Raw genomic sequence first — 26,836 nt, 5'->3', positions numbered from 1 at the left:
CAGAATGCCTTTTTGATTTGACATTATCATTTTGCTAAAGGTGAATGTAATTTGGTGTTGCTACTACAAAGCTTGGCAGTTAACTATTAGCCATCGTTGAGTGGTGCATGCTCCATGGCAATGCCTCTTCCAATCCACATAGTCTTGCCAACCTGTCAGCACTTACTTCGTGTTAGAATAAATTATGTTTTCTTTTTGATGGTTGTAAATTTAAACAACACTCCGCAGCTAACTGTCGAGTGCAAGATGAGAAACATTGATAAAATATGTTGTCTTTTCGGCAATACACAAGTTCTGTGTTGCCACATCACTTCATGAATTTCTTATTCCATATCGTTAACAAAGTTAAAAACAGACTGCATTGTGAGGGAGAACAAAATATTTAATTTACACAAGATTTGAATTGCTTCAAGCTCTAAATTAATTTATGAACACAGCTATAATTATTCTGCCACCCTATGCATGAGTTGATGGTGCAACCAGAAATAAAACTTCAGGATCAATTTATGATTAATGGGCCTGAGTGGGGTATGATCAGTTAAAAGCAAAATGCTGCTGGAAATCTGAATAAAGTCAGGAAATTCTTGAGAAACACAGTCCTGGCAGCATCTGTGAAGAGAGAAACAGAATTGATGTCTGGAGTCCAAAGGCAACTCCTTGGAATTTGTAATTTCAATTCATTCCTATGATTCTTGTCCTGTCAAGCAAAGAAATGGACTCAGCATGATGGATGACTGCAGAGCCAGCAGCACATTAACAACGTCAAATTGGAGGAGGGAATTTGAATTCCTCCTCAAAGACTTGATAGCAAGACATAGTGTGAAGCATTTTAAATGCTGGGCAGAGTGTTCTTACACCTTTTTGGGGCCCCATTTATGTTTTAAATGATATAATACTTGGCAAACATGTTGTCTAGAAATTTCAAGTACTCAATATCCTAAAAGGGATCATTATCAAACAGATGTTTTTTTTTCAAAATCGAGATTTTCTACTTAAAGACTTTATATTCTTCATTGAGCTATTAAAGATGATCATTAGTTTTCTTTTTGTGATTTTTACCTCTAGGTATTGACATGGGCAAAACAGCACCAGCAACGATTAACAAGTGCACTGACTGAGTTGGTCACCAATGCTGAATTATTGGAAGAGTTGTTGGCCTGGTTACAGTGGGCTGAAACTACACTAATACAGAGAGATCAAGATTCCATGCCGAAAGACATTGCTCAGGTTAAGGTACTCATCACAGAGCATCAGGTATGTCAAAACCGTATACCTCTTGCATGCAGCAAGTGTCTTGACAAAACCTTTTCTTAACTCTAATTGTAAATCAGCTTTGTTGGCTGGTAAATTTTCAGTGTAGCAATCGTTTGTTTCAAAATTTGAACTTTGTGCAGTTTCTACGATCTGCAATTCAATGTGTGCATGCACGTGAACAAAGTGTATTTATCACTGACTTCAAAGAAAGCCACCCCCACAGATTTAACAGTGGTAGAAATTTCTTCGTGTCTCACAATAGTTTACACTTGGTGTAAATGTAAAGGTGATGTCGTGATGTGCAACAGCAATTGTCAGTCGGTAGGTAGGCAGCTAATAAGACCATCAGACATAGGAACTGAATTAGGCCATTTCACCAATCAAGTCAGCTCTGCTATTCAATTATGGCTGATATGGCTCTCAACCCCATTCTCCTGGCTTCTCCCTGTAATCCTTGGACCTCTTACCAATCAAGAACCTATATGTTTCTGCCTCGAATACACTCAATGACTTGGCCTCTGTACAACAGTGGGTTCCACAGATTCGCCACTTGAAAAAATTCCTGCTCATCTCAGTTCTAAAGGGTCATCCCTTCAATCTGAGGTTGTACCCTTGGCTCCTAGTCTCTCCTACTAGTTGAAACATCTTCTCCATATCCACTCTATCCAGGCCTCTCAGTATTCCCTAAGTTTCAATTAGATCACCCTTGCGTGCCCCCCCACCCCCCCATCCTTCTAAACACTATAGAGTACAGGCACAGTCTTCAACTGCTCCTTATTTAACATTAATGTAAATGTCCTTTGGATCCTATCCAATGCCTGCACATCCTTCCCTTGATACAGGGCCCAAAACTGCTCATAATATTCCAAATGCAGTCTGTCCAGAGCCTTATTCAGCCTTAGCAGTACATCTTTGCTCTTGTATTCTAGCCCTCTTAAAATGAACGCTATCATTGTATTTACTTCCTAGCTTCCAACTGAACCTGCATGTTAACCTTAAGAGAATCCTGAACTAGGACTTCCAAGCCCCTTTTTTATTTCAGATTTCTGCAGCCTTTCCTGTGTAGAAAATAGTCTAAGCCTCGATTCTTCCTATCGCGGTGCATAACCTCACACTGCTTCTCACATTGTTCCAGCTGCTAGTTCTTTGCCCACTCTTCGAGCATGTCCAAATCTTCAGCCTCCCCACTTCTTCAATACTACCTGTCCTCCACCTATTCTTGTGCATACTTATAAACCATGCCATCAGTTCCTTTATCTGGATCATTTGTATATAAAATGAATAGTTGTGGTCCCAACAAGGACCCCTGCGGAACTCCACTAGTCATCAGCTGCCATCCTAATAAAGACTCCTTTATCTCTACTGTCTGCCTCCTACTAGGCAGCCAATCCTCTAACCATGCCAGCACTTTGCCCTAAAACCATGGGCTCTTATTTAGCAGCCCCCTGTATGAACTATACCAAAGGCCTTCTAGAAACTTAAATAAATCACATCCACTGGTTCTCCCTTGTCTAACTTGCACAATACCTCCTCAAAGAATTATATCAGATTTATCAAGCATGACTTCCCCTTGACAAAGTCACATCGACGCAGCCCTGTTTTACTATTCACTTCCAAGTACTCCACAATCTCATCCTCAATAATGTAAAATCTTACGAATGACCAAGGTGTCACTAATTCGCACATAGTTGCCTGTCGTCTAGCCATTTTCCTGACATCTGGGGCACTCCAAGACTCCAGTGATTCCCGGAAGATCATCTGCTATCTCCTTCAGAATTCTGGGGTGTAGACCATCTAGTCTGGTGAATTATCCACCTTCAGACCTCTCAGCTTCCTCAACACATCCTTAGTGATGATCACTACACACCCCCTCACTCCATGACTTCTTGAAGTTCTGGTATGTTGCTGGTGTCTTTCACTGTGAAAATGGATGCAAAGTACCTTTTCAGTTCTGCCACCTTTTCTTTGTTCGGCACACTACTTCTCCAACCTTATTTTCCAATGCTACAGTGTCCACTCTTGCCTCTCTCTCTCTCAGCTTTTAGATATCCTTAAAAAACTTGCAGTCTTCTTTTATATTACAGCTAGCTTATCTTTCATTTTCTCTCTTGTTGCTTTTTTAGTTATCCTCTGCTGGCTTTTAAAGACTTCTCTGTCTCCTTTGGCCTCCCACTAATTTTCATCACCTTGTATGCTTTTATTTTGCCTTTATGCTGTCCCTGACTTCCCATGGTTGATTCATCTCCCCTTAGCATGTTATTTCATCCTTGGGATGAGTTTCTGCTATGCCTCCTGAATTACCCTCAAACGCCTGCCATTGCTGCTCCATCCTCTTTCCTCTGAGATTCCCCTTCCATTCAACTCTGGCCAGCTCCTCAATCATGTCTTGGTACTTAACTTTACTCAACTGACATACTCCTGATTCAAGCTTCTCTCTCTCAAACAGCGCAGTGAATTTGAACACATTATGGTCACTGCCCCCTTGAGGTTCCTTCAGCTTCAGCTCCCTAATTACAAATCAGCAAATCCAGAATTGCAAGTTCCTCGTGGGATCCATCACAAATTGCTCCAAACATTCAGTCATTCCAGAGATACATTTTTCTTGATCCACTACCAACCTGATTTTTCCAGTCCACCTTTATGTTGAAGCCTTTCGTGACGATTGTAATAGTGCCTTTCTTTCATGCCATTTCTATCTCCAGATTGATTTTCTTTCCCACATCCTGACTACTGCTGGGAGCCCTGTACACAACTGCCATCAGTCTTTTTTTTGTCCTTTGCTGTTCCTCAACCCTACCCCCACAGATTCTACACCTTCTGACTCCATATCACTTCTTGCTATCAATTTAATTTCTTATTAACAAGGCAACCCAGCCGCTGTGCCCATCTGCCTGCCTTTTCATTAGGATGTGTATTGTTGGATTTTTAATGCCCAGGCCTGACCCCCTTGCAGCCATGTCTCTTACATCCACAACATCATACCTGCTAATTTTGATCTGCGCTACACGCACACTCACCTCTTCTCATGTACTGCGTGTATTTAAATCCAGCACCAGAATTGAATAGACATTAAACATAGCTAAGCAGGAAGTTAAAAAAAAAGCTCAAAATCTTACACTTTTAACTTCAATTTTCAGATAGCAAAATAAATGCTTGTAATAGAATCTAAAATAAAAACTTTTTTTTTTAAAATGGTGTTGTATAAATATGTGGGTTTTTATTATTGTGGGTAATGTTGATATTCCATAAAAAATAAATATGTTTACAGGGCCAGCAATGATTTTTAGCAGTAATTACGACGTTAGTATGCCATTAGAACACACAACACCTCATTCAACAAGGCATAGCTTTTTCTAGGTTTTTAACAGTGAGGCCAACTAAGTGAGTGCAAGTTATTGCGAAATCGTGATTACAAGGAAGATAGGAATATATGAGGACTTTGGTACCACAGTCTTTGAAGGAGCATGGACGTATTGATAGCAACTTCTGCATTTCCACATTATTCTGCACATGTAAGAACTCTCAAAGTTGTTGTCAGTTTCAGTGAAATAATAGTGGTAAGTTCAGACAATTTTACCATTGTTACAGCTGCAAATTGACTCGACCCTGTTGAACTAAAGTAATTCCTGAGAAGAACTAGATAATTTACTCCACTCCACTGAAATCCCAAAATTTCCTTTTTAAAAATTTGTTCCTGTAATATAGCTAACATTGACAAAGGAACACTTCTTGAACATCCATACTCAGCTCTGAGGCTTCGAGAGAGTTAACAACATAGACTGGAACTGTAGTCCAGTATAGACCAGACTCAGAAGCGTGTTGCATGTCTTTTTTTCCTGAAAGACAAAGGAACCTATGGAGCTTTAATGTAAACTGGCAACTTTAATGGTTACTTTCTGGTACAAGTCTATAAATTTAAGACCTCTTTTCATAATTTTATAATGAACCTTAATAGGTTTTAAACTCACGAGTTCATCCAGTTCCACAATCTGATTTATCAGATTTTGATTTTTCAATGATACCTCAAAGGTGAGTGTTATATCTTCCCATTCATTGAATGGAAGTGCCTAGTGTTGATTAAACAGTACAGCCCAAACTAAACAAAATCATTAACTCTTTCACGTATTATTAACTGTCCATTTTCCAGTTCAATTATCTTTCTTTCTTTCAGTCTTTTATGGAAGAAATGACACGGAAACAACCGGATGTGGATAAAGTAACAAAAACATACAAGCGGAAAGTGGTAGAACCATCCCACATGCGAGGAAGTAAGCCTCTTTCATTCAACAAAGCAGTATTAGAGTACAGATCAAACATACAGGAAAAGGTTCTCCAAAACTGTAATTATGCATTTAGTTACAAATTACAAAATGAATAGGTGCAATTTTTGATGAATAATTACTGGGTACTTGCTGTATGGCTCTTATCTAAAGTATGATCAGGAATTACACCATGATCTTTGAATAACTTTACCATTTTCACTTCAAGAATAAGTCATCCTTTTAGTTTATCTTTTTAAAGAAGTGTTTCATTGTATACTTAAGAGGGAAATCAGGAGGGCAAAAAGGGAATGTGAGATAGCTTTGGCAAATAGAATTAAGAAGAATCCAAAGGGTTTTTACAAACACATTAAGGGCAACTAGGGAGAGAATAGGGTCCCTCAAAGATCAGCAAGGTGGCCTTTGTGTGGAGCCGCAGAAAATGGGAGAGATACTCAATGAGTATTTTGCATCAGTATTTACTGTGGAACAGGACATGGAAGATATAGACTGTAGGGAAATAGATGGTGACATCTTGCAAAATGTCTATATTTACAGAGGAGAAAGTGTGGGATGTCTTGAAACGGGTAAAGGTGGATAAATCCCCAGGACCTGATCAGGGGTACCCTAGAACTCTGTGGGAAGCTAGGGAAGTGATTGCTGGGCCTCTTGCTGAGATATTTGTATCATCGATAGTCACAGGTGAGGTGCCGGAAGGCTGGAGGTTTGCTAATGTGGTACCACTGTTTAAGAACGGTGGTAAGGACAAGCCAGGGAACTATAGCCTGATGTCGGTGGTGGACAAGTTGTTGAAGGGAATCCTGAGAGACAGGATGTACATGTATTTGGAAAGGCAAGGACTGATTAGGGATAGTCAACATGGCTTTATGCATGGGAAATCATGTCTCTCAAACTTGATTGAGTTTTTTGAAGAAGTAACAAAGAGGATTGATGAGGGCAGAGCGGTAAATGTGATCTATATGGACTTCAGTAAGGCATTCGACAAGGTTCCCCATGGGTGACTGGTTACCAAGGTTAGACCTCATGGAATACAGGGAGAACTAACCATTTGGATACAGAACTGGCTCAAAGGTAGAAGACAGAGGGTGGTGGTGGAGGGTTGTTTTTCAGGCCAGTGGAGTGCCACAAGGATCGGTGCTGGGTCCTCTACTTTTTGTCATTGATATAAATGATTTGGATGCGAGCATAAGAGGTATAGTTGTAAGTTTGCAGTTGACACCAAAATTGGAGGTGTAGTGGACAGCGAAGAAGGTTACCACAGATTACAACGGGATTTTGATCAGATGGGCCAATGGGCTGAGAAGTGGCAGATGGAGTTTAATTCAGATAAATGTGATGTGCTGCATGTTGGGAAAGCAAATCTTAGCAGGACTTAATGGTAAGGTCCTTGGGAGCGTTGCTGAACAAGTGACCTTGGAGTGCAAGTTCCTTGAAAGTAGAGTCGCAGGTAGATAGGATAGTGAAGAAGGCATTTGGTATGCTTTCCTTTATTGGTCAGATATTGAGTATAGCAGTTGGGAGGTCATGTTGCGGCTGTACAGGACATTGGTTAGGCCACTCTTGGAATGTTGTGTGCAATTCTGGTCTCCTTCCTATCGGAAAGATGTTGTGAAACTTGAAAAGGTTCAGAAAAGATTTACAAGGAGGTTGCCAGGGTTGGAGGATTTGAGCTATAGGGACAGGCTGGGGCTGTTTTCCCTGGAGTGTTGGAGGCTGAGGGGTGACCTTATAGAGGTTTACAAAATTGAGGGGCATGGATAGGGTAAATAGGCAAAGTCTTTTCCCTGGGGTCAGGGAGTCCAGAAGTAGAAGGCATAGGTTTAGGGTGAGAGGGGAAAGATATAAAAGAGACCTAAGGGGCAACTTTTCCACACACAGAAGGTAGTACGTGTATGGAATGAGCTACCCGAGGAAGTGGTGGAGGCTGGTACAATTGCAACATTTAAGAGGCATTTGGATGGGTATATGAATAGAAAGGGTTTGGAGGGATATGGGCCGGATACTGGCAGGTGGGACTAGATTGGGTTGGGATAATTGGTCGGCATGGATGGGTCAGACTGAAGGGTCAGTTTCCATGCTGTACATCTCTATAACTCTATTGTGATGTACTTGCTCTTAAGGTATCTAATTTTTTTTCTACAAATATTCACTAAATTGCTGTCTTTTTTAAGTCAAAAACAGTACATTTGAAACAACACAACCTTTAGTCTGTTACTAGCTGATAGCGTTAAAACCATTTAGATTTTACGTGCAGTCTGACTGTTAGATTATTGTACTAGTCAATATTTCATGTTTTCTTTTTATGCGTTACAGGAAAACCTCTCAATCAGATGACTAATCCACCTGCACCCACTGCTATCACATCACAGACTGAAACAAAGAATCCCCAGATAAATCTGCTTTCTGGCCGATGGCAGCAAGTCTGGTTACTAGCACTGGAGAGACAGCGCAAGCTCCATGACTGTCTGGACCGGTTGGAGGAAGTAAGGGCTCTTAAGTTAGAAAAGAATGTTCCATTGTGGTATCTTAGCCTCTTAGAACCGAGAGGCAATTCAGCCCCTCTTGCCTGCATTAGCTCTTTGAAAGAGTTATCCAGTTAGTGCTCTTGCCCCAACCTATGCCCAAAATTGTAGAACAATTTTTCCATTTCAAATGTATAGGGGGGAAAAAAATGGTAAAATGGCCCTTTACTTGAATGCATGTAGCATTTGGAACAAAATAAATATATTAATGACACAAGTAAAGGTTTATTGGGTCTGATCTTAGCCATTACAGAGACATGATTACATGGCAATCCAAACTGAGAATTAAATATTCAGAAGTATGTGATTTTTAAAAGGAAAGGGTGCTGGGGTAGCATTGTATTTATTTCATCCTATACTAACTATAATAAGAAATTATCTTGAATCAGAAAATATAAAATCCATATTGGTGGAGGTAAAAAATGAAAAAGGAAAGAAGAGTAGTCTGGTAGGAGTAGTCTGTGAAGTCCCTAACAGTAGTTGTGTGGTGGGGCAGAGAATAAATTGAGATAATTAAGGCATGTAGAAAAAGACATTAATTATAGGTGACTTTTATCTTCATGTAGATTAGTTAGTCAGATTGGCAAAGCTACCTGTGAGAAATAATTCGTAGCATATTTGGGACAGTTTCCTAGAACAGTTGAAGATCCAACCAGGGATCAGGCTATTTTGAATCTGGTAATGTGTAATGATGTAGGATTAATAAATGATATCAGAATAAAGGATTGTATAAGAAACTCCTGATCATGACATGGTAAAATTTAATGTAAAATTTTAAGAGGAACGGATTGGAAACAACTTTGCTAAGCATAAATAAGGGTAATTATAAAAGAATAAGCACAGTTGTCTGGATTGGATGAAATTCCCTACAGTGTGGAAACAGGCCCTTCAGTCCATCCAGTCCACACCAACCCTCGGAAGAGTAACCCACCCGACCCATTTCCCTCTGACTCATGCACCTAACACTTTGGGCAATTCAACATGGCCAATTCACCTCACCTGCACATTTTTGCAATGTGGGAGGAAACCACTGGGAGTGCGTGCAAACTCCACACAGACATTCGGCTCAGGTGGGAATTGAACCCGGGTCCCTGGCGCTGTGAGGCAGGGTAGCATCAAATTGTATACCTCCTTTTATTTAAATGTGACAACCACTGAGCCACCATGCTACCCTGGAGTGGAGTAGGAAAGGCATTTGGTATCAAAGATTGTTGAACTATAGCAGACATTTAAGAAAATAGTTCATGGGCTCAGCAAAGATATATCGCAATGAGAAAGTAGGGTTCTAAGAAGGAGATAAATCAATCATAGTTAACCAGGGAAGCTAAGGGTAGCATCAAATTGTATACCTCCTTTTATTTAAATGTGACAAAGATAAACAGTAAACCAGAAGGTTGGGAACTTTATAAAATGAATAGAAGGCACCCAAAAAAGTAAACTTTGAGGGTAAACTTGCAAGAATTAAGCTGGACAAAAGTTTCCTTAAATATGTGAAAAGGAAGAGAGCGAGACCAAAGTTAACATGGGCCTCTGAGAGTCTGAGGTTGGAGAAATAATGACAGGGAACCAGGAAATGGCAGAGGTGTTGAATAAATATTTTGCTTCAGTCTTTAGAGTAGAATACACTTTTGGCATTCCAAAATTACTAAATAATGAAGGGCCAAAAGGAAGAAAGAAAATAAATACAATAAAAAATAAAAGCTTCTGGTGTAGAGTAACATGTTGGCAGAAATAGAATATTGACTAAAAGAGAACAGAGTAGATCTAATTTACAGGAGTAGGCCATTCAGTCCATTGAGCTTGCTCTACCATTTAATACTACCATGGGTATTTGAATATTACAATGTCTTTTATTCATACTATCCCCATAACTCTACATCACTGATGATCAAAAATCCCTCTACTTTGTTTTTTTTTATTTTCTTCATTCATGGGTTGTTCCTATCACTCACTGCTTAAAAATGCGTTGCTGGAAAAGCGCAGCAGGTCAGGCAGCATCAAAGGAGAAGGAGAATCGACGTTTCGGGCATAAGCCCTGTCGCTCACTGTCCAACATTTATTGCCTGAACTAGTTGCCCTTGAGAAGGTGGTGGTGAGCTACCTTGTTGAACAGCTGCAATCCATATGCTGTAGGTAGATCTACAATGCCCTTAGATAGGGAATTCCAAGATTTTGATCCAGAAACAGTGATATATTTCCAAGTTAGATGGTGAGCAGCTTAGAGGGAAACTTGCAGTTGGTGGTATTCCCATGTATCTGCGGTCCTTGTCCTTCTAGATGGAAGTGGTGTGGGTTGGAAGATGCAGTCTGTGGATCTTGTAGACAGTACACAGTGCTGCTTCTGAACCTCTGTGCTGGAGGGAGTGAATGGTTATACTTAAAGACTGAGCTTCCACAAGCCTGTGGAGTAGAGATTTCCAAAGATTTGTCATCCTCGGAGTAAAAACATTGATAGCAGGACTGACACATGAGGAAAGATTGGATCAATTACAATTATATTCACTGGAGTTTGAAAGATTGAGGGGATATCTCCTAGAAATCTATAAAAAAATTTAAGGGGACTAATCAGGGAAAGATTTACCCAATGACTAGGAAACCCAGAGCCAAGGGTCACAAGTTAAGCATATGGAGGTAGTCCATTTAGAACTGAAGCAAACTCCACACAGTCAGTCGCCTGAGGCGGGAATTGAACCCGGCTCTCTGGCGCTGTTTAGAACTGAAGTGAAAAATTTCTTCACTGAAAGAGTGATGAGCCTATGAAATTCTCTGCCTCAAAGTGTTTCAAGAGTGAGTTAGATATATTTCACGGGGCTAAAGAGGTCAAGGGGTATAGGAGAAAGTGGGTTACAGGATACTGAGTTGGTTGATCAGCTCTGATCATATTGAATGGCATAGCAAACTGGAAGGGGCTCACTGGCCTACTCTTTTTGTTTAATGTTCCTATGTTTTTTTCATCTCAGTCAAAATGGCATCTCCCTTTGTTTTAAGTTCTGTCCCTGGTTCTACACTCCCCAAGTAAGGGAAACATCTTGCCTACATCTATTATGTATCCCTTTTAAGTATTTTTTAGGTTTCAATGAGGTAATCTCTCATTCTTTGAAAGTCTACAGAATACAGGCTCAGTTTACCCAATCTGTCTGACGATCCCAGGAGTAAATCTGATGAACCTTCATTTGTTTCCATCTTTGGCAATAATATATTTCCTGAATTAAGGAGACCAAAACTGCACACAGTATTCCAGATGAAGTTCAACCGTGATCCTATACGATTGAAGCAAGACTTCACTACTTCTGTATTCAAATCCTTTTGCAGTAAAAGATAACATTCTGAGTATTTTTAATGGCTTACTGCACATCCAAGTCCTTTTGCACATCTATATGTTCCAGTCTCTCACCACTTAAAAAAATTACTGCAGTTCTGTTCTAAATATGATTACTAATGTATTTACTATCTCCATAACCACCACCTTCAATACTCTGTGACAAAACTCTCAGATCCTGGTGACTTACCAACTAATTTATTTAGTGCAACCTTCTTACTAATACTGACTTCATTCAATGTCTCATTGTCCCAAGTCACTTGAATCCCTGACTCTGGGAAATTTCTTTCATCTTCCTCAGTGAAAACCCACAAAGTGATCATTAAAATAAAACAAAGAACTGTGGGAGCTGAGGATCTGAAGCAAAAACAAAGTGCTAGAGAAACTCAGCAGGTCTGACAGTGTCTGTGGAGAGAGAGAAACCGAGTTAATGTTTGAGGCCAGTGACCCTGAAGGGTCATGAAGTAATCATTTAGCTTCTCTGCCATTTCTCCATTTCTGCTTAAGGAATTCTTCTGACTATGCTTTTATTTGATCCACATTTGTCTTAGCCAAGCATTTCTTTTTTACTTATTTGTTGAAGCTTTTACTGTCCATTATGCTCTTTGATAGTTTGCACTTGTACTCCAATCTTTCTTCTGTAATCTCCTCCTTTGCAGTACCTTACCACATCCCAATCCTCAGATGTCTTGCCAATTTGTTAAGCTTTTTCTTTTAACTTTATACAATCCTTACTTCCTTTCTCAGCCATAATTATCTGACCACTTTTTTGAGTCTTGGCATCTTGAAGGAGCATTACAGCTGCTGTCAGTCATGTATTCTTTAAAGACTATCTGTTCCCTATGTGCATCATGTTTTTTAATCTGTTTTCCCAATCCAGCTCAGCCAATTTGTACCTCATGCTTTCATAATTTCCCTTGTTCAAATTTAACACCCTAGCCTCAGATTGAAGTACCTCATTTTCAAACATGATATAAAATTCTGTCATTGTGTGATTACTCATTCCTAAAGGTTCTTTTGTGACCACACTTGGAGATGCCGGTGTTGGACTGGGGTGGGCAAAGCTTAAAAAATCACACAACACCAGGTTATAGTCCGACAGTTTTTTTTTTTGGAAGCACTAGCTTTCAAAGTGCTGCCTGTTCATCGAGGCACTGCCTCGAAAGCCATTGCTTCCCACTAAAACGTTTGTGACAAGATTATTAGTTAGCCCTTTATCATTTAAAATACTCAGTCATTTAAAAAGAAGGGGTGGCCTATTTAAGACAGAATTGAGGCAATTTTGTTTCTCTAAGAAGCAAAAGTGTCAAGAACCCTGCCTTAAAATGAAATAGAAACAGAGTCTTTGAATATTGTTTTAATTGGGGTAAATGGATTTTTAATAGGCAAGTGGGTGAAGGGTTATCACAACTAGAGAGAATGTGGAGCTGAGGCTATAATGAGATGAACTGTGATCCTATTAAATAATGAAGCAAACTCAGGGGAACCACATGGGTATTCCTGCTCCTAACTCATGCGTTTGTACATTCACCTCTTTGTTTGCCAAGTATCGTTACTCTGAGTACCAGTCCAATGGAAACATTTCCTATTTAATTGCTCTATCAATCATCATAATATTGACCACCCAGATTAAATCTCCCTTCAACCTTCTCTGCTTCAATGGAAACAATCCCAGCTTTTCTCATGATTCCACTTAACTGAAGTCCTTTAATCCTGGTAACGTCCTGGTAAATCACTTATTTCTCGAAGAGCTTAAGATCTTTCCTGATCCCCGGGGTCAATAATTGAATTAAGTAATCTAGCTGAGATCTATTTGGTTATTTAAATGAATTTAAAATAAATAACTTCTTTTTGTATTTAAAGATGCCAGAATTCTGTATGTTTTTGAAACATTTTATTGACAAAACAAAATATTAATACCACTGCAATGCAGACAGCCTGAATTATTGTTTTAAATTTTCTGGTGAAAAATATCTTAACTTTGCAGTTGAAAGAGTTTGCCAACTTTGACTTCGATGTTTGGCGGAAGAAATATATGCGATGGATGAACCATAAGAAGTCCCGCGTGATGGACTTTTTCCGGAGGATTGATAAGGATCAAGATGGAAAGATCACAAGACAAGAGTTCATTGATGGAATCCTTTCCTCAAGTAATTGGAATGGTTTATAAGATTATTATTTAAATTATAACATGTTCTTCTGGAGTAAAACATAATATTTCCCCTATATTGGGCTAAACAGTGTAATTGGTTACAAGACATGAACTAATTTTAAAAAGGCATATTTCTTTCACAAATAAGCCCACCCATGTCAAGATAATGTTGAGCAATTTTGGTTTCGCTGCCTGCTTTAATTTAGAGAATTATGATGCAATTTCATTTCAAACTGACCACATTAGAATTTTAAATTCTTTGGTTTTAGTGGCTGTAAGTTTACATGAAGGCTAAACAATTCCAGGATGAGAGAGAAAATATAAAGCAAGAAAATCTTGAAGGCTAGTGAAAATCATTTGTAAAATTATCATATTTTATGTTCTATTTTCCTACCTTTCAGAGTTCCCCACCAGTAAACTGGAAATGACTGCTGTTGCTGACATCTTTGACCGAGATGGAGATGGCTACATTGATTACTATGAATTTGTGGCTGCACTTCATCCAAATAAAGATGCCTACCGACCTGTTACTGACGCTGACAAGATTGAGGATGAAGTATGTACCTTTTTTTTTTTTGCTCCTTTGTAGCTGATGTATAATTCCAGTATTTAGGGTTAAATACTAAAAGCAAACAAATATTTAAACAATTTGTGGCTGCACTTCATCCAAATAAAGATGCCTACCGACCTGTTACTGATGCTGACAAGATTGAGGATGAAGTATGTACCTTTTTTTTTTTGCTCCTTTGTAGCTGATGTATAATTCCAGTATTTAGGGTTAAATACTAAAAGCAAACAAATATTTAAACCAGACAAAAAGGGCATTAGTTATTAAATAAATGAAAATGTTTTTTTTCTACAGTACATAGTGAATTAGGAAGTGTAGTAGTTAGGAAATTGGTAGGAAAAGGTGAATTGATCTGTCTTTGCCATCCAGACATGATATAACTCAATGTACATCATTAATAATACCCACCCTTCTGCTTCAGTAGATCCAAAAAGCAATCAACTGATCTTCAGAAAATCTGTGATCCAGTTCCCTATAGGATCTGTCTTCCATGACACATTCTTACAAATAATACTCCTTAAAACAATAGTATGCATTTAAGATAGTATTTTCATGTAGAAGTTATATTTATTCAAGCTCATGTAGAGGAAAGTATTTGTTACTTATTGTGCAATTTATTGTTTTTAATTTTAATAATTTGTTTTGTAGGTAACACGGCAAGTGGCACAATGTAAATGTGCAAAACGATTTCAGGTGGAGCAAATTGGAGAAAACAAATACAGAGTAAGTTAAATAATTTATTTCGAAATTTAAGAAGGAACAGTTTTGCACATTTTAAATCCAATCCCTTCTAAAGCATGTATGTTCATAAAGATGAAAATAGTAATTCTTTCTTATACTTCACCTTTTTCTTAATTTTAATATTTTGGAGAAAGTATAACATGAAATTATTTAACTTAAGTTTATTTTTCTAAAAATTAATGACTCTATAAATGTGTGGTGTGGATTCTGTATATTCCATAAAGTAATGTCTATCAAGTAAATGCATACATTTAAAGGTAAAGGTGATAAACAGGTATTTTCCATGACCCAACTGAAATCATCAATGAATTTCCAACATCTTGCTGCTAAATGTTTCACTCCAGATGAATCACATTATCTTTGTTCCTTCATTATTAAGTAGAGCATAGGAAATATTGAATTTTGCAGGAGATTGAAGTCTGCTGTTTAAATATAATTAACTTTTAACTTGAACGGATCTCATTATTAACTTCTGAGACTATTTTGCAAAGTAAACAAATTGCCCATTGACTGATGAATAATACCTTCTGTAATATGCACCAGTTTGAAAACCCTTGAAAACCTTTTAGTAGAAAAAAAATCATTTCTTTGTTTGGAGCATTTGAAGGTTCAAAAATAAGTTTAAGTTTCAGATTGGTTTTGTTGGACAAATTTACTGCAGAGGCCAGTGTAAGAAATTCAGGCAATAAAGTTGGAACAAGGACACACATCATGCAATGATATCAGTTGCACTGCACAAAGGCAGTCAACAGCATTTCAAATAGTTCTCCTTTCCCCTCTAAATCCAGCAGCTACAGATGCTTATGAATCCTTTTTACCCTATGTTTAGTTGAAATTTGTGCAAGAAAACCTTTCTAGGGTCATTTTAATCCCTTAGAGCCAGCAGCTCTTCTATGTTGTCATGTTCACATTTTGTTATCTATTTGTCAGTTCTTACATTAACTCATCAATTGTGATTACAATTCTCGTCACAAGTCAAGTAGTTTATCTTTAACACACAATCCATCATGTGGTTTTGATTAGCTTGAGCCATGCAGACTGTATTTTTCTCTCCCATCTAAAATTGAACCTTCATGTCCCAAAAACTCCTACAAAATGAGTATTAAAAAGGAATTTTATAATACACAAAGTATTATAAAACATTTCCTGCACACAGAATGATAATGGAATAGAGCGGTTTCGCAGGTTGGTGCAACATGTTGTAATGTTCTGTATTTTGATTAAATTATTATTAATTTAGTATAAATGTATTGGATATTTCTTCAGTTGTTGAAACTATCCCGAAGAACCGTAACACAACCAACTAAATTATTGGAAGACTAACAGATGTTGCGGATTTGTGTTGCAAACAATGAGCAATCACCATTTAGAAGCTTATACCCAACCAACTGTCTAAATTATGCCACAGTTAATCTTTCTAATATAATTGCGCAATCTTTTTGCAGTTGAAAAGCATCCCTATTTCATTATTTCCAATGGAGTTTGTTTATTCTGTTTTCCTGCATCAATATTTCAAGCTTATGCACTTTCACATCCCATCAACAAGGGAGAAGAATTTTGTAAGAGATTTTAAAGATGAGATGTTATAAATTAGTAATCTAATTGTGTAATAGTCCTTTCACTGAACTGTTATTTTATTGGTTTAAAATAATATTTACTATTAGAAGATATGTTTATACCAAATTTAGTACTCAATAACAATGCGCTCAGTATAAATTTGAGGTCAATGGGACAATATAAAATGAACACAATAACCCTGTTATACCAACATAAGCTGCAATATGAAGTCTGTAATTGACTTGTGCATCTTTTTGAGAAATTCTTTTCCACACTCCTCTCTCTACATCTGGAGCGTTGACTCATTGAATATGCTTCCAGAGGCAGTGACCATCCTTTATCATTTATTGTAGCAGCCATTATTTAGGTATTTGCCTTAATATTGAGTGATAGTATATTAATCCAGTAACGCACAGCATAGCAACTGAGCTGTAATTCCTAAGTCATGTGAATGAATGTTACACCAGGAGGGTTACTAGATAGCAGTAAGAAGCAGGAAAGATTGCAACATTTCCCTCTATAAGCTAGATGTGCTGAGGTGAATGCCCTTCTAATGTTTCAACAAAAGTCAGCACAAACTGGCATTTGTACAATGCCTATGGCTGAGCTTGTTTGGAGGTACCTCAACTTAATTGGATATGACACATGTCACTAAAAATTTTGAACTTAAATAATCTTCTTTACAGTTGGGATACTTGACTTGGAGGGTAACTTGGAGGGACAGGAGAGATGGGGAGGGGTACACAAGACAAAGGTTGGTTGGAAGCCAACCCATCCAATGAAGCCCACCCTGCAACCATGAAGTGCCCCTGGCAGGCTGCTTCTGGAATGGCCTAAGGGAAGTCCAGGTAATTGGGTCAAAAAGTGTTTGAAAAACTTCAGAACGGTTCTGGGGGTGAGATTTGCACAGCAGGAGGTTGGGAAGGAAGAAAATAACTTTTGTGTGTGGAATAAATGGAGGGAGTGTTTCTAACGCCCAAAGCACACTCCTGAGCACAGTATCCACCCCCTTCCTTCCCAGCATTTTATAAACTTCTTTGAATTAATAGGAATCCCATTCCTACCTGCCCACATCACCCAGATTTTGGCATGTATAGAATATTATCAGAATTTGTTGAATTTTTTTACAAACTCCATTGACCTTAAATGATGTATTTACATTTGTAATATCTTGTATTTTGGTGGTGAGCTCGGAAGTGGGTGGAAAGGCAACGGGCTAGCCACCCTGCCTACCTTGGATACAAACACACCCAACAAGGACATGAAAACATCTAACGCTTGTTAGTGGAAGATTATGACAGAAGTTGCCGCTAGCAAGAAAAATGTGTAATGGATCACTTTACAATACTGTAAATGTTACTTAGGCAGCTTTTACATAGCAAAGAGGTGCTAGTATACGTAGGCAGACTTTGGTTTCTTATACAAGCCCCATCTTTACTACATGGTGAGGTTTTAGGTGGACAGCATACTTTGAAGCTAATAACTGAACAATCTCTGCTAACTGATAGATAACATTTCTTTTAGCATTGAGGAGTTTAGCAACGTCCTTAAGATTTGTTATTTGGTTGTTTTGAGTAAACTTACTCGAAAGACCAAAAATATAAAGCAAAACCAGAGGTGTAAACCCATAGTAAATTCACCTAATTCCAAAGTGAAGTTTAAAAAAAAAAAATCCCTGGCGAGGTGATGTTGTGCAAGGTTTGCTGCAGCATGTGCTGCATCCCCCAGAACACTGCAAATTATCTGCCATTACTCTGGAGCAGAAAGTTTCCCATTTATCATTTGAAATATTTAAACTCCTGCATCAAAATTTAGAAATTCTGTGCATGTTTAAGCCAGGCAGGGTTGTAGCAACGTGACCAGGATTCTGTGACTAAATCTAAACAGTTTCTATCAGCCTCTTTCCATACTTTTATAAACTGCTAGAAAGCATTTAATTAGAACTGAATTAGGCATCTGATTATTTCTCTAATTGTAGAATAGTGAAACTTTGCTTGATATTATTTCAGAATATCACAAATATATTCCTGTATTGAATTGTGAGGCATCACTTTGTCAAACCAATTGCTATTAAACAATCACATTAATGTGTTCACACAGTCCCTACTGGGGTGAATACATCTTCCAACCACAAACTTTCTGTTCATGGATATTTATTGTTAGAAAGAGTGAGAATTTCCAGTGCTAAGGGCTTATTCAAAAGCAGATATGTAGGATATATTTATTTTTAAGAGGAAATCATTGTAAATGATCAGTTTTTTATATTCATTTGTGGAATATGGACATCAAAGGATGGCCAGCATTTGCCCTTCCCTGAGAAGATGGTGGTGAGTTGCATCATAATTCGTTTGTATCTCAACCAGTCTGTACCTGAATATAGGTGTTAAAAAAAGTTCCACTGATCCATTTTATTATGGACATTTGTTTAACTTGCTAGAATTCTTTAAACAACAGGTGGTTGGCTGCCACATATTTTGCTTCCTCGTCCAACTGCAAGATCACTTATACTGTACTTTGCCTGGTCAGCAAAGCATCTGTTTCATTGAGGTTCAGAAGAGGATGGAAAGAAAGCACTATTGCTCATTTACGTGTCACAAATTTCTAAAGCTGCAGCTGAAGATAACTCAAGTTAAGCCTAAGAGGAAATAATAGCCAAAAAATATTTTATTTTTGTCACATTGATTGTACAGCATTATCTAGGTTCCTGAGAAGAAGAAAAAGCAAAAGCATCATCAACCACATAAGAAGTAACTGGCTTTCAGTTTGTTCATTCAAGAACAACACTGATTATTGAATATGGCAAATTTATGTCAAAACAAACTCATTAAGAGAGCCTCATTGAAAACAGGTTTAAAATGTTCAGTTGCAATTTATGCAGTCAAGCTATTCTCGATAGAATAAGTTTGGTTAAAATTAATGTTCATAATTGAAGTTAGAATGGGGAAATGAATTTTTTTATTGCTATATGTCTAATCATTTGGAGTACTGTATTGTACTGTATACTGGTGCATATATCCCATTGCAATGAAATTTTACTTTTGAATGTGCTTAATGTGTATCTCTAAAAGTCTTCTCTCTTTTTGTTCACATTTCTTTTGCTGGATGTAGTTCTTCCTAGGAAATCAGGTACTGTGCACTCAATGTGCTAAGAAATATGACACGTGCTGTGAATGTCCACTATGATCTGCATGTGAATGGTTCTTTCTGTCTTCCACAGAGCACCAAGAAAATTTCTGTTAACCATTCCAAATAATTGGTGAAAACCAAATATAATCCATGTGATTACTTATTTCATAAAAAGTAAAAAAAAATGAAACATTTAAATAATGTCATTAAATAAATTACTAGTGCAGAGATTTTCTTTGTGCCAGAAAACTGCATGCTGGCCACAATATTTTGGTCTACCCCTACCTTCACCATTTAATCATCGTACTGAAGCAACCTGTTTGGTGTTTCAGATTGGTGTGAATAAATACTTAACACCATTTTAAATCTTTTTAAGAACTGTAAATTCAGTTGAGAAACAAACATTGTATTTTTCATATTAAACAATTACATTTAATAGCAGCATCAATACTTAGGAAGCAATTAATCAGTGACACAGTTGGTTGTATCTAAAACATTTTTGATAATAGAGAGAATTTTCAGTAACATTCATAGCTTTAATCTGTGGGAGATCTGGTACATTATTGTATTCTGGTTGATCAATTTGTGGTGTTACTCCCAGGAACTTGTTGACTGACTGATAAATGCAATCCACACTGCATGCATGAATTTTTTGAGGGCAGATGAATAAGAAGTTAGGTGTCATCTAAGATTGTTAGATTAATTTTGTAAAATTCTATTATTCGATCTTCATGTATACAAAAGAAACTATATCGCACAGTGTTTGGCTTAGTTGTGAGGATCACACCTTTCAACAATGTACAACACAATTATGCCAGCATTTCAGATAATTTTCAAAGATTTTATTTTAAGACAAATTCAGCAATTTGAATTTGACATGTATGTCATTTATGGAGGAGTTTCAAAATGTTGAATTCTAAAATTTTCCAAAGTTGCAACAGTAAATGTTTATATTTATCAGAACTCCCTCTTGGGGTAGTCTATCGCACCTTTGTATGATCTTAGTATCTTTGTATAGTTACACAAATGATAACTATTCAGGAACACTGTGTGATGTTTAATCAGAGAATATCTTGCTACCAGATTTATTCAGTGAGACGAAATATAAAGGAATCCATGTGGGTATTTATTTGGCTATTAGAAATAACTACATTCAGTTGTGCACAATTGCAAAATGTCTGTATCTTAATATGCATGGATTGTAGGAGTGATCAATTTGTAGTCTAATGTTTGCATCAGTCTGGTGACATGCCTTTACCCTGAGACAGATTGCTTACCAATACATTAATTAACTTGATAGCAAATCACCAATTTGCATGCCATTTTGTAAGCAGTAGAGATGTGACAGTTATTCCTTGATAAACATATAATTATTTAAAGATTTATTTGGTAATGAATTCTGTTTCATTCCCAAAAAAAATCATATTTAAAATTGTTCCTGTGATAATTTTTGCATAGTTTACATTTGGATCTGTTAATTTATATACCATTTCACCTATTTTGTTTCTGAACATAATTGTCTGGTCATGAATTTATGTACATTATCTCCAAAGAACAGTAAGTTTGCCTTATCTTAAAAGAGAAATGTAGTTGAAGTCTACGCATAACCCACAATTATTTTAAATAACTGTTGCATCTCTGCTAATCGCATTAAGGTTCAGTGGGATCTGTCTTGGGAGAAATAGTTTTCATTTATTGCATATAGTAAAACAAATCCATGGGCATTGTTAATTCCTTATTGTTTGAACATTTATAGAATAACTTAATAGGTGATTATTGAAATTCTTTCATGCCTTTTGAAAGGCTTCCAATTCATTAGGCTTGCCTGGGTATGTTAGTTACTTTAATATTTTTCTGACATGGAAGAATGTCAGTAATTGCTTATTCTCTCAACTATATGTTTTATTATATGGGCTATTTATAAAGTACATATTTAAGAAATCATGCAAATATCATTTAATATTTTGATAGTTGTTTGAATTTGCCCTTTCCTTGAAGATTAAATTTGGATAGTTTATGTATAAGCAGAATCCTCTGCCAGTTGTCAATGGTATTTCCATGGGAAATCAAAATTGCATTCAGCTTAGGTTCTGCACCCCTTGAAATTAAACTTCTGAAGAACTTTGCTGCATCATCAAAGTTGTTTTTGTATGAAGAAAAATTATGTGCAAGGTTTTATAATGCAGTGGATGAAAGGAGACATGATGTCATCACAAATGGCAGTAAAATGCAGGGTTGCTAGTTCAATTTGTGTGGAGCACACTGGCTCACAAATTAACACATGAGAGAACTGTGTTTGTAAGTAACTTGTAAGTAAATTTAGATTTATTATTTAATGGTTCACAATGGAAGCATTACCATTCTATGTATCTTGTTCCTGCACCTCTAAAATAATAATTTATTCTGGTAAGCACTGGTGCAATTCTTATTTAAGCCCATATAATAAAAAAAAGTTGATTATCTTAGTCCTTCCATTAGTACAAATATACAATTACTACCTGCAGTGCAAGGTTTATTTTGGGATGCATTCAAGGTTACAAATAAAACCTGCTTCCTTATAAATTAATCAAATCCGTGAGGTCATAAACGTGGATGAACTTATTTGCCATAATGGCCCTCGTGTGAAATGAACCACTGGTAAGTCAATTAAATGGATTAAACCAGCATTGCACTGTTACTCATAATGAAGCAAATGAAATTATATCAAAGAACAACTCCATTGTAATTAATCCGGAAATTAATCCTTTAAAAGCCAAATGTTCTTATCAAAGTCATGAATATTTAACATGTTAACTTCGACTATTTCTTTGTTTCTAAACTGTGCAAACTTTGTAGGACAGTTTTCAGTAGTTATATATTGTGAAGGATGCAAAAACCAAATCATACACAGTTAAATTTTGACAGTAGTAAAGGGATTTTCACTCTAAGGTACAGCTGCTGGTTTAAATCATTAATTTATATATGGATTAACCCATAATTTGACATAATGGAATGTTTATTTCATTGATTTTAAAATTTTACAAAAGTTTCCCATGGCCAGTTTCAAGCTCCAATCACCTTGTTTTTCCTCTAGCAAATTATTTTTAAAACTGTTTCACCATTTTTAGCTTAGGTCTAGTGTTGGACTAGTTATTAAGTTTAAAACAAAATCACTCAGCTCAATGCACTGAGTCAGCTTGAACAACATTGGCATAGGGCATCCTTTTCCTAGTTAAATGAGAGGGGGAAAATGCATAATAGGTGGAAATTGGCTCATGGGAACCTGAAATGTGTCAATTAAGACAAAGTACTAGAAATACTCAAATAAAAACTAAAAACTGTTGATGCTGGAAATCTGAAACAAAAATAGAAAGTGCTGGAGAAATTCAGATCTGGCTGCATTCAAATAGAGAAAAATAGTTAGCATTTCAAACCCAGTTCGGTCAGGTTCTGATCATTACCAGACTCATAGTATTCTTCTGTCTACAGGTGCTTTCAGGCCTGCTGAGTTTCTCCAGCACTTCCTCATTTTGTATATTGAAGATACTCAGCTGGCCTCACAGCATCAAAAAGATTATGCTTCAGAACTGAAATTCTAGCAGTTCAGAAGGATTGTATTCAGCTCAAAATGTTGACTTTGTCTCTCCCTTCATAGATGCTGCCTGACCTGCTCAGTGTTTGTTCATTTTCTATTTTTTGTTTTCGTTTTCAGCATCTGCCATACTTTGCTTTTATTTGAGAAACTGTGGTTTCTGTGCTTCAGAATTAAGTTTCAATTTTTTGAATCTGCAGTTTGGAGATTCTCAGCAGTTGCGCCTGGTGCGTATTCTGCGAAGCACAGTAATGGTCCGTGTTGGAGGAGGCTGGATGGCATTGGATGAATTCTTAGTAAAAAATGATCCCTGCAGAGGTAAGATCAAATGAGTGTGGATGCTTATATCTCTTCTACATCTATCATTAGCTATCGCTCTTGCAACATTCTGCATTGATCTGGCATATTATTTATTTTCTACATGGCACACTATGTCCGAAGCAATTTAGAGGTAAGATGATAAACAATCGTAACAGAGTGAATAAGATACAAAGAATGCCCTTCAGTATTTGAACCTCAGATTTGAGGTGCTTTTACACTCTCTTGTCTCCCTGGAAACAAGAACGTAATTGTTTGATTTATTTTCCTGTATCTTTGCCTCTGTCAAATAAGGATGAAACTCCTATTATTGATGGGTATTTTCAGAAATTATAAGTTGTGTTTTATAACATCAGTTTTACGACTTGATTCTTGCTGATGTCATTTCAGAACTATGTAATAATGTGATATTTCACTTGTGTTTTAGTGTAAAGTTATAATAACAGTTGCAGAAAACAGACTTAGACTGACTTTGAAATTTTCCTGGAATCATGACAACATAATTTTGTATAACTTAGAGTAATTGCATCTATGTGGTACAATTAAATTTGAAATAGTAGACCTGATTGGATTTACATGCATAATTGGAAATATTACATATCACAAAAAAGGGCTTAGCCAACAGTGATGAGGACTATAGATCCTATCAAGAAGGCAAAGACAAGTTAGTGGTATGTAATAGATGTGAGGAGAAATACAGAGTAAACTCGATTATCTGAACAACATGGGTGGAGAGTATTTTGTTTAGATAATTGAATGCTGGATAACAGTTTAGCCAAGCATCGGGACCTTGCAATATTATTCGGATAATCAAAAGCTGGATAATCGAGGATCCTTTGTATGTGGATGTGCAGTCAATGGAAAGGAAAGATTGGGGCAAAAGAACAGAATAGCGGGGACTCAAAATCAGTACACTAAAAGTGAGCATGTGAGTGGATGCAGTGATTTTAATGAAAGGCTGACAAATTTTATGTTTAATAAAATAGTATTGAGAGAAAGTAAAGCAGCTAAAAAGTCGCCATAGTCTTACTAGATGCTGTGTCATCAGAGAGAGATAACTAGTGATGGTTTAACCTGAGGATCAGCACACCTCAGAAAATGAGATGGGTTAAGAAGAAAAGTCTTTCATGGTAACTCAACCGGCACGATAGCTGAACTCTCGTTGGCAAGGTTTTGCATCACAATTGAATCATCCAGCCAACTGAACTAACTAACTCCCAGGAATGATCATTTTATCCAGGGCATTGTTTAAGGCCCACATTTTATACTCTCTGTTTTCAGGCATCCAATAATAAAAATGTTATTAGAGCCACAAGGTCTACACAAAATTGTTTTGTCAGGATGGTCTCTGGAAAAGAATTGTAGTTATTAGAGAAATGAGATACTGACTATTTCCAAAAGCCTCCAGGAAATTTAGTGAGAAATATTGTAATTATGACATTTAGTAAATATGTTGTCCAGAATTTCCAAGGTATTATCAATTATCACAGTGAAGAGAAAGATTAGGGAGAAATCCTTCAAATGACAGGTTGTTGAAACATACAGCACAATAACAAAGAACATTCCATTTTTTGCAAGAGGAACAGATAAATACTTGAAACGGAAGAAAATACAGGGCCATATAGGGGGAAGGAATGGAAAGCAGAGCAGTGTATTTTACTTTAGAATACTCCTGGTAGAGAACTGACTTTGACCTAATGAACTAAATGGCTTCCTGCACTAAATTTCTCGTTGTATTTCGAAATATATATTCGATGTAAGTCACTCTATAACTCGTAAAAGAAAGTATTCAGAAATACTTTACTATTCAAATTAGGTGAAATATTAAAGTAAGGAACTAAAAGTTCTGGGATTCTGTTTTCTAACGCTCTAACACTTTATAAGCTGCTTTTATTTCCTCTGCTAAGGCTCTTACCTGTTTTATCTGTCTGATTGAAGATGATTTTCTACTTGATGCTCTTGCACATACTGCAAATCTGTGTTCCTGCACATGCTTACAAGAAAGCACAGGTATGATAGAAATCATTAGAAGTCCTACCTTTAATTAAAACAAAGTTTGCAATGGCCCTGTTCATAAGTTTTAGGGAATGGGCTCCAGAATTGATCATTTGCACACGCATCCTCTTTTGATCATCGACTACAAAGAAGTCTTTTATTTAAAGAATCATTCTCTTGTCCCTATATGACCATGCTGCTCTAATTTACCTGCTTCAGTTGAAAGATTGGGACAAATAGTTGCAGATTTCTCTACCATTGTTAGTAGAGGAATCTCAAATATTCAAACACGTGAGGCTCACTGAAAACAGCCAAATTGCCTCATTAAAATGTATATTTGGAAATGAAATTTTCAACCAAGAATATTAATGCAGATTTGATTTAATCAAATTAAGATTCAAATAAAAATTAAATATCCACATCAAACCTCTGTATCCATAACAGTTGACGGACAAGCATAAGGGTCAGAATTACTGAAATAGAAGTAGCTGTTGTTATTATCACCCTGCAAATAAAGTCTTAAATTTGATCAAGTTTATTAAACTTGGTGAGCTTGAGTTCAAGAGCCCTGGAACTCGAATGTCTGATGCCCAGGTTGTGAAATGAATGGCAACATATGGAAATGAATCTTCAATAAGAATGGTCATTAAAAAAACCTGCAAAGCAAAAGTTAAATTTAACTGGTTATTATATGTTGACAGGAAACTAAGTAGTTGAAACACTGGCTCTATGCAGCAATTGTTTTTACCCCATATTTGCTTACAAGGTCAAACTTAATTTTTTTTGCTTTCTAAGAGTATTGAGAATCTTTTATTTTCCACATTGTTGCCCAAATTAATGTCAATCATATTTTACTCTCCACTTGTCAATCTTCCTGTCTTATCCTTTTTAGATTAGATTAGATTACTTTACAGTGTGGAAACAGGCCCTTCGGCCCAACAAGTCCACGCCGACCCGCCAAAGCGCAACCCACCCATACCCCTACATTTACCCCTTACCTAACACTATGGATAATTTAGCATGGCCAATTCACCTAACCTGCACCATTTGGACTGTGGGAGGAAACCGGAGCACCCGGAGGAAACCCACGCAGACACGGGCAGAATGTGCAAACTCCACACAGTCAGTCGCCTGAGGCGGGAATTGAACCCGGGTCTCTGGCGCTGTGAGGCAGCAGTGCTAGCCACTGTGTCGCCCATCCTTCTTTGATATTTGTTTTTAGTCTTTCCAAATTATTTTTATTTCCTTTTTGAAATCTCATTAATTTTATTTTATTGATAAAACATTTGAAGATTTGCTTCCAGGTTTCGCCACATGCCACTGACACTTCTGTTGGATTCTCTCCTATAAAGTAAATGCCTCTCAATGATTGATATCAGATGTTCAACCTGACAGGCTTCTCCTATAGATCCCTGGCAGAGCACCTAGGAGTT

At 37.0% G+C, this 26,836-nt stretch overlaps 1 protein-coding gene across 24 annotated transcripts in view; it reads left to right on the top strand.

Annotated features, from left to right (window-relative positions):
- macf1a (microtubule actin crosslinking factor 1a) overlaps nucleotides 1–26,836 on the top strand; it is a 604,319-nt gene that overhangs the window by 562,473 nt on the left and 15,010 nt on the right. For 16 of the 24 annotated variants that reach the window (XM_043717784.1, XM_043717779.1, XM_043717772.1 and 13 more), the window contains 8 exons: nucleotides 1,066–1,254; nucleotides 5,426–5,522; nucleotides 7,848–8,017; nucleotides 13,363–13,525; nucleotides 13,929–14,083; nucleotides 14,744–14,818; nucleotides 19,502–19,519; nucleotides 23,291–23,408. In XM_043717784.1, the coding sequence (XP_043573719.1) occupies nucleotides 1,066–1,254; nucleotides 5,426–5,522; nucleotides 7,848–8,017; nucleotides 13,363–13,525; nucleotides 13,929–14,083; nucleotides 14,744–14,818; nucleotides 19,502–19,519; nucleotides 23,291–23,408 (985 nt within the window). Of the gene's footprint in view, nucleotides 1–1,065; nucleotides 1,255–5,425; nucleotides 5,523–7,847; nucleotides 8,018–13,362; nucleotides 13,526–13,928; nucleotides 14,084–14,203; nucleotides 14,248–14,743; nucleotides 14,819–19,501; nucleotides 19,520–23,290; nucleotides 23,409–26,836 lie in introns of all 24 variants that reach the window. The other 8 variants (XM_043717780.1, XM_043717785.1, XM_043717782.1 and 5 more) reach the window with 2 other exon arrangements.

This window comes from Chiloscyllium plagiosum, chromosome 27 (assembly GCF_004010195.1).
Source record: "Chiloscyllium plagiosum isolate BGI_BamShark_2017 chromosome 27, ASM401019v2, whole genome shotgun sequence".
Classification (NCBI taxonomy): domain Eukaryota; kingdom Metazoa; phylum Chordata; class Chondrichthyes; order Orectolobiformes; family Hemiscylliidae; genus Chiloscyllium; species Chiloscyllium plagiosum.
This window is presented reverse-complemented; position numbering and strand designations above follow the sequence as displayed.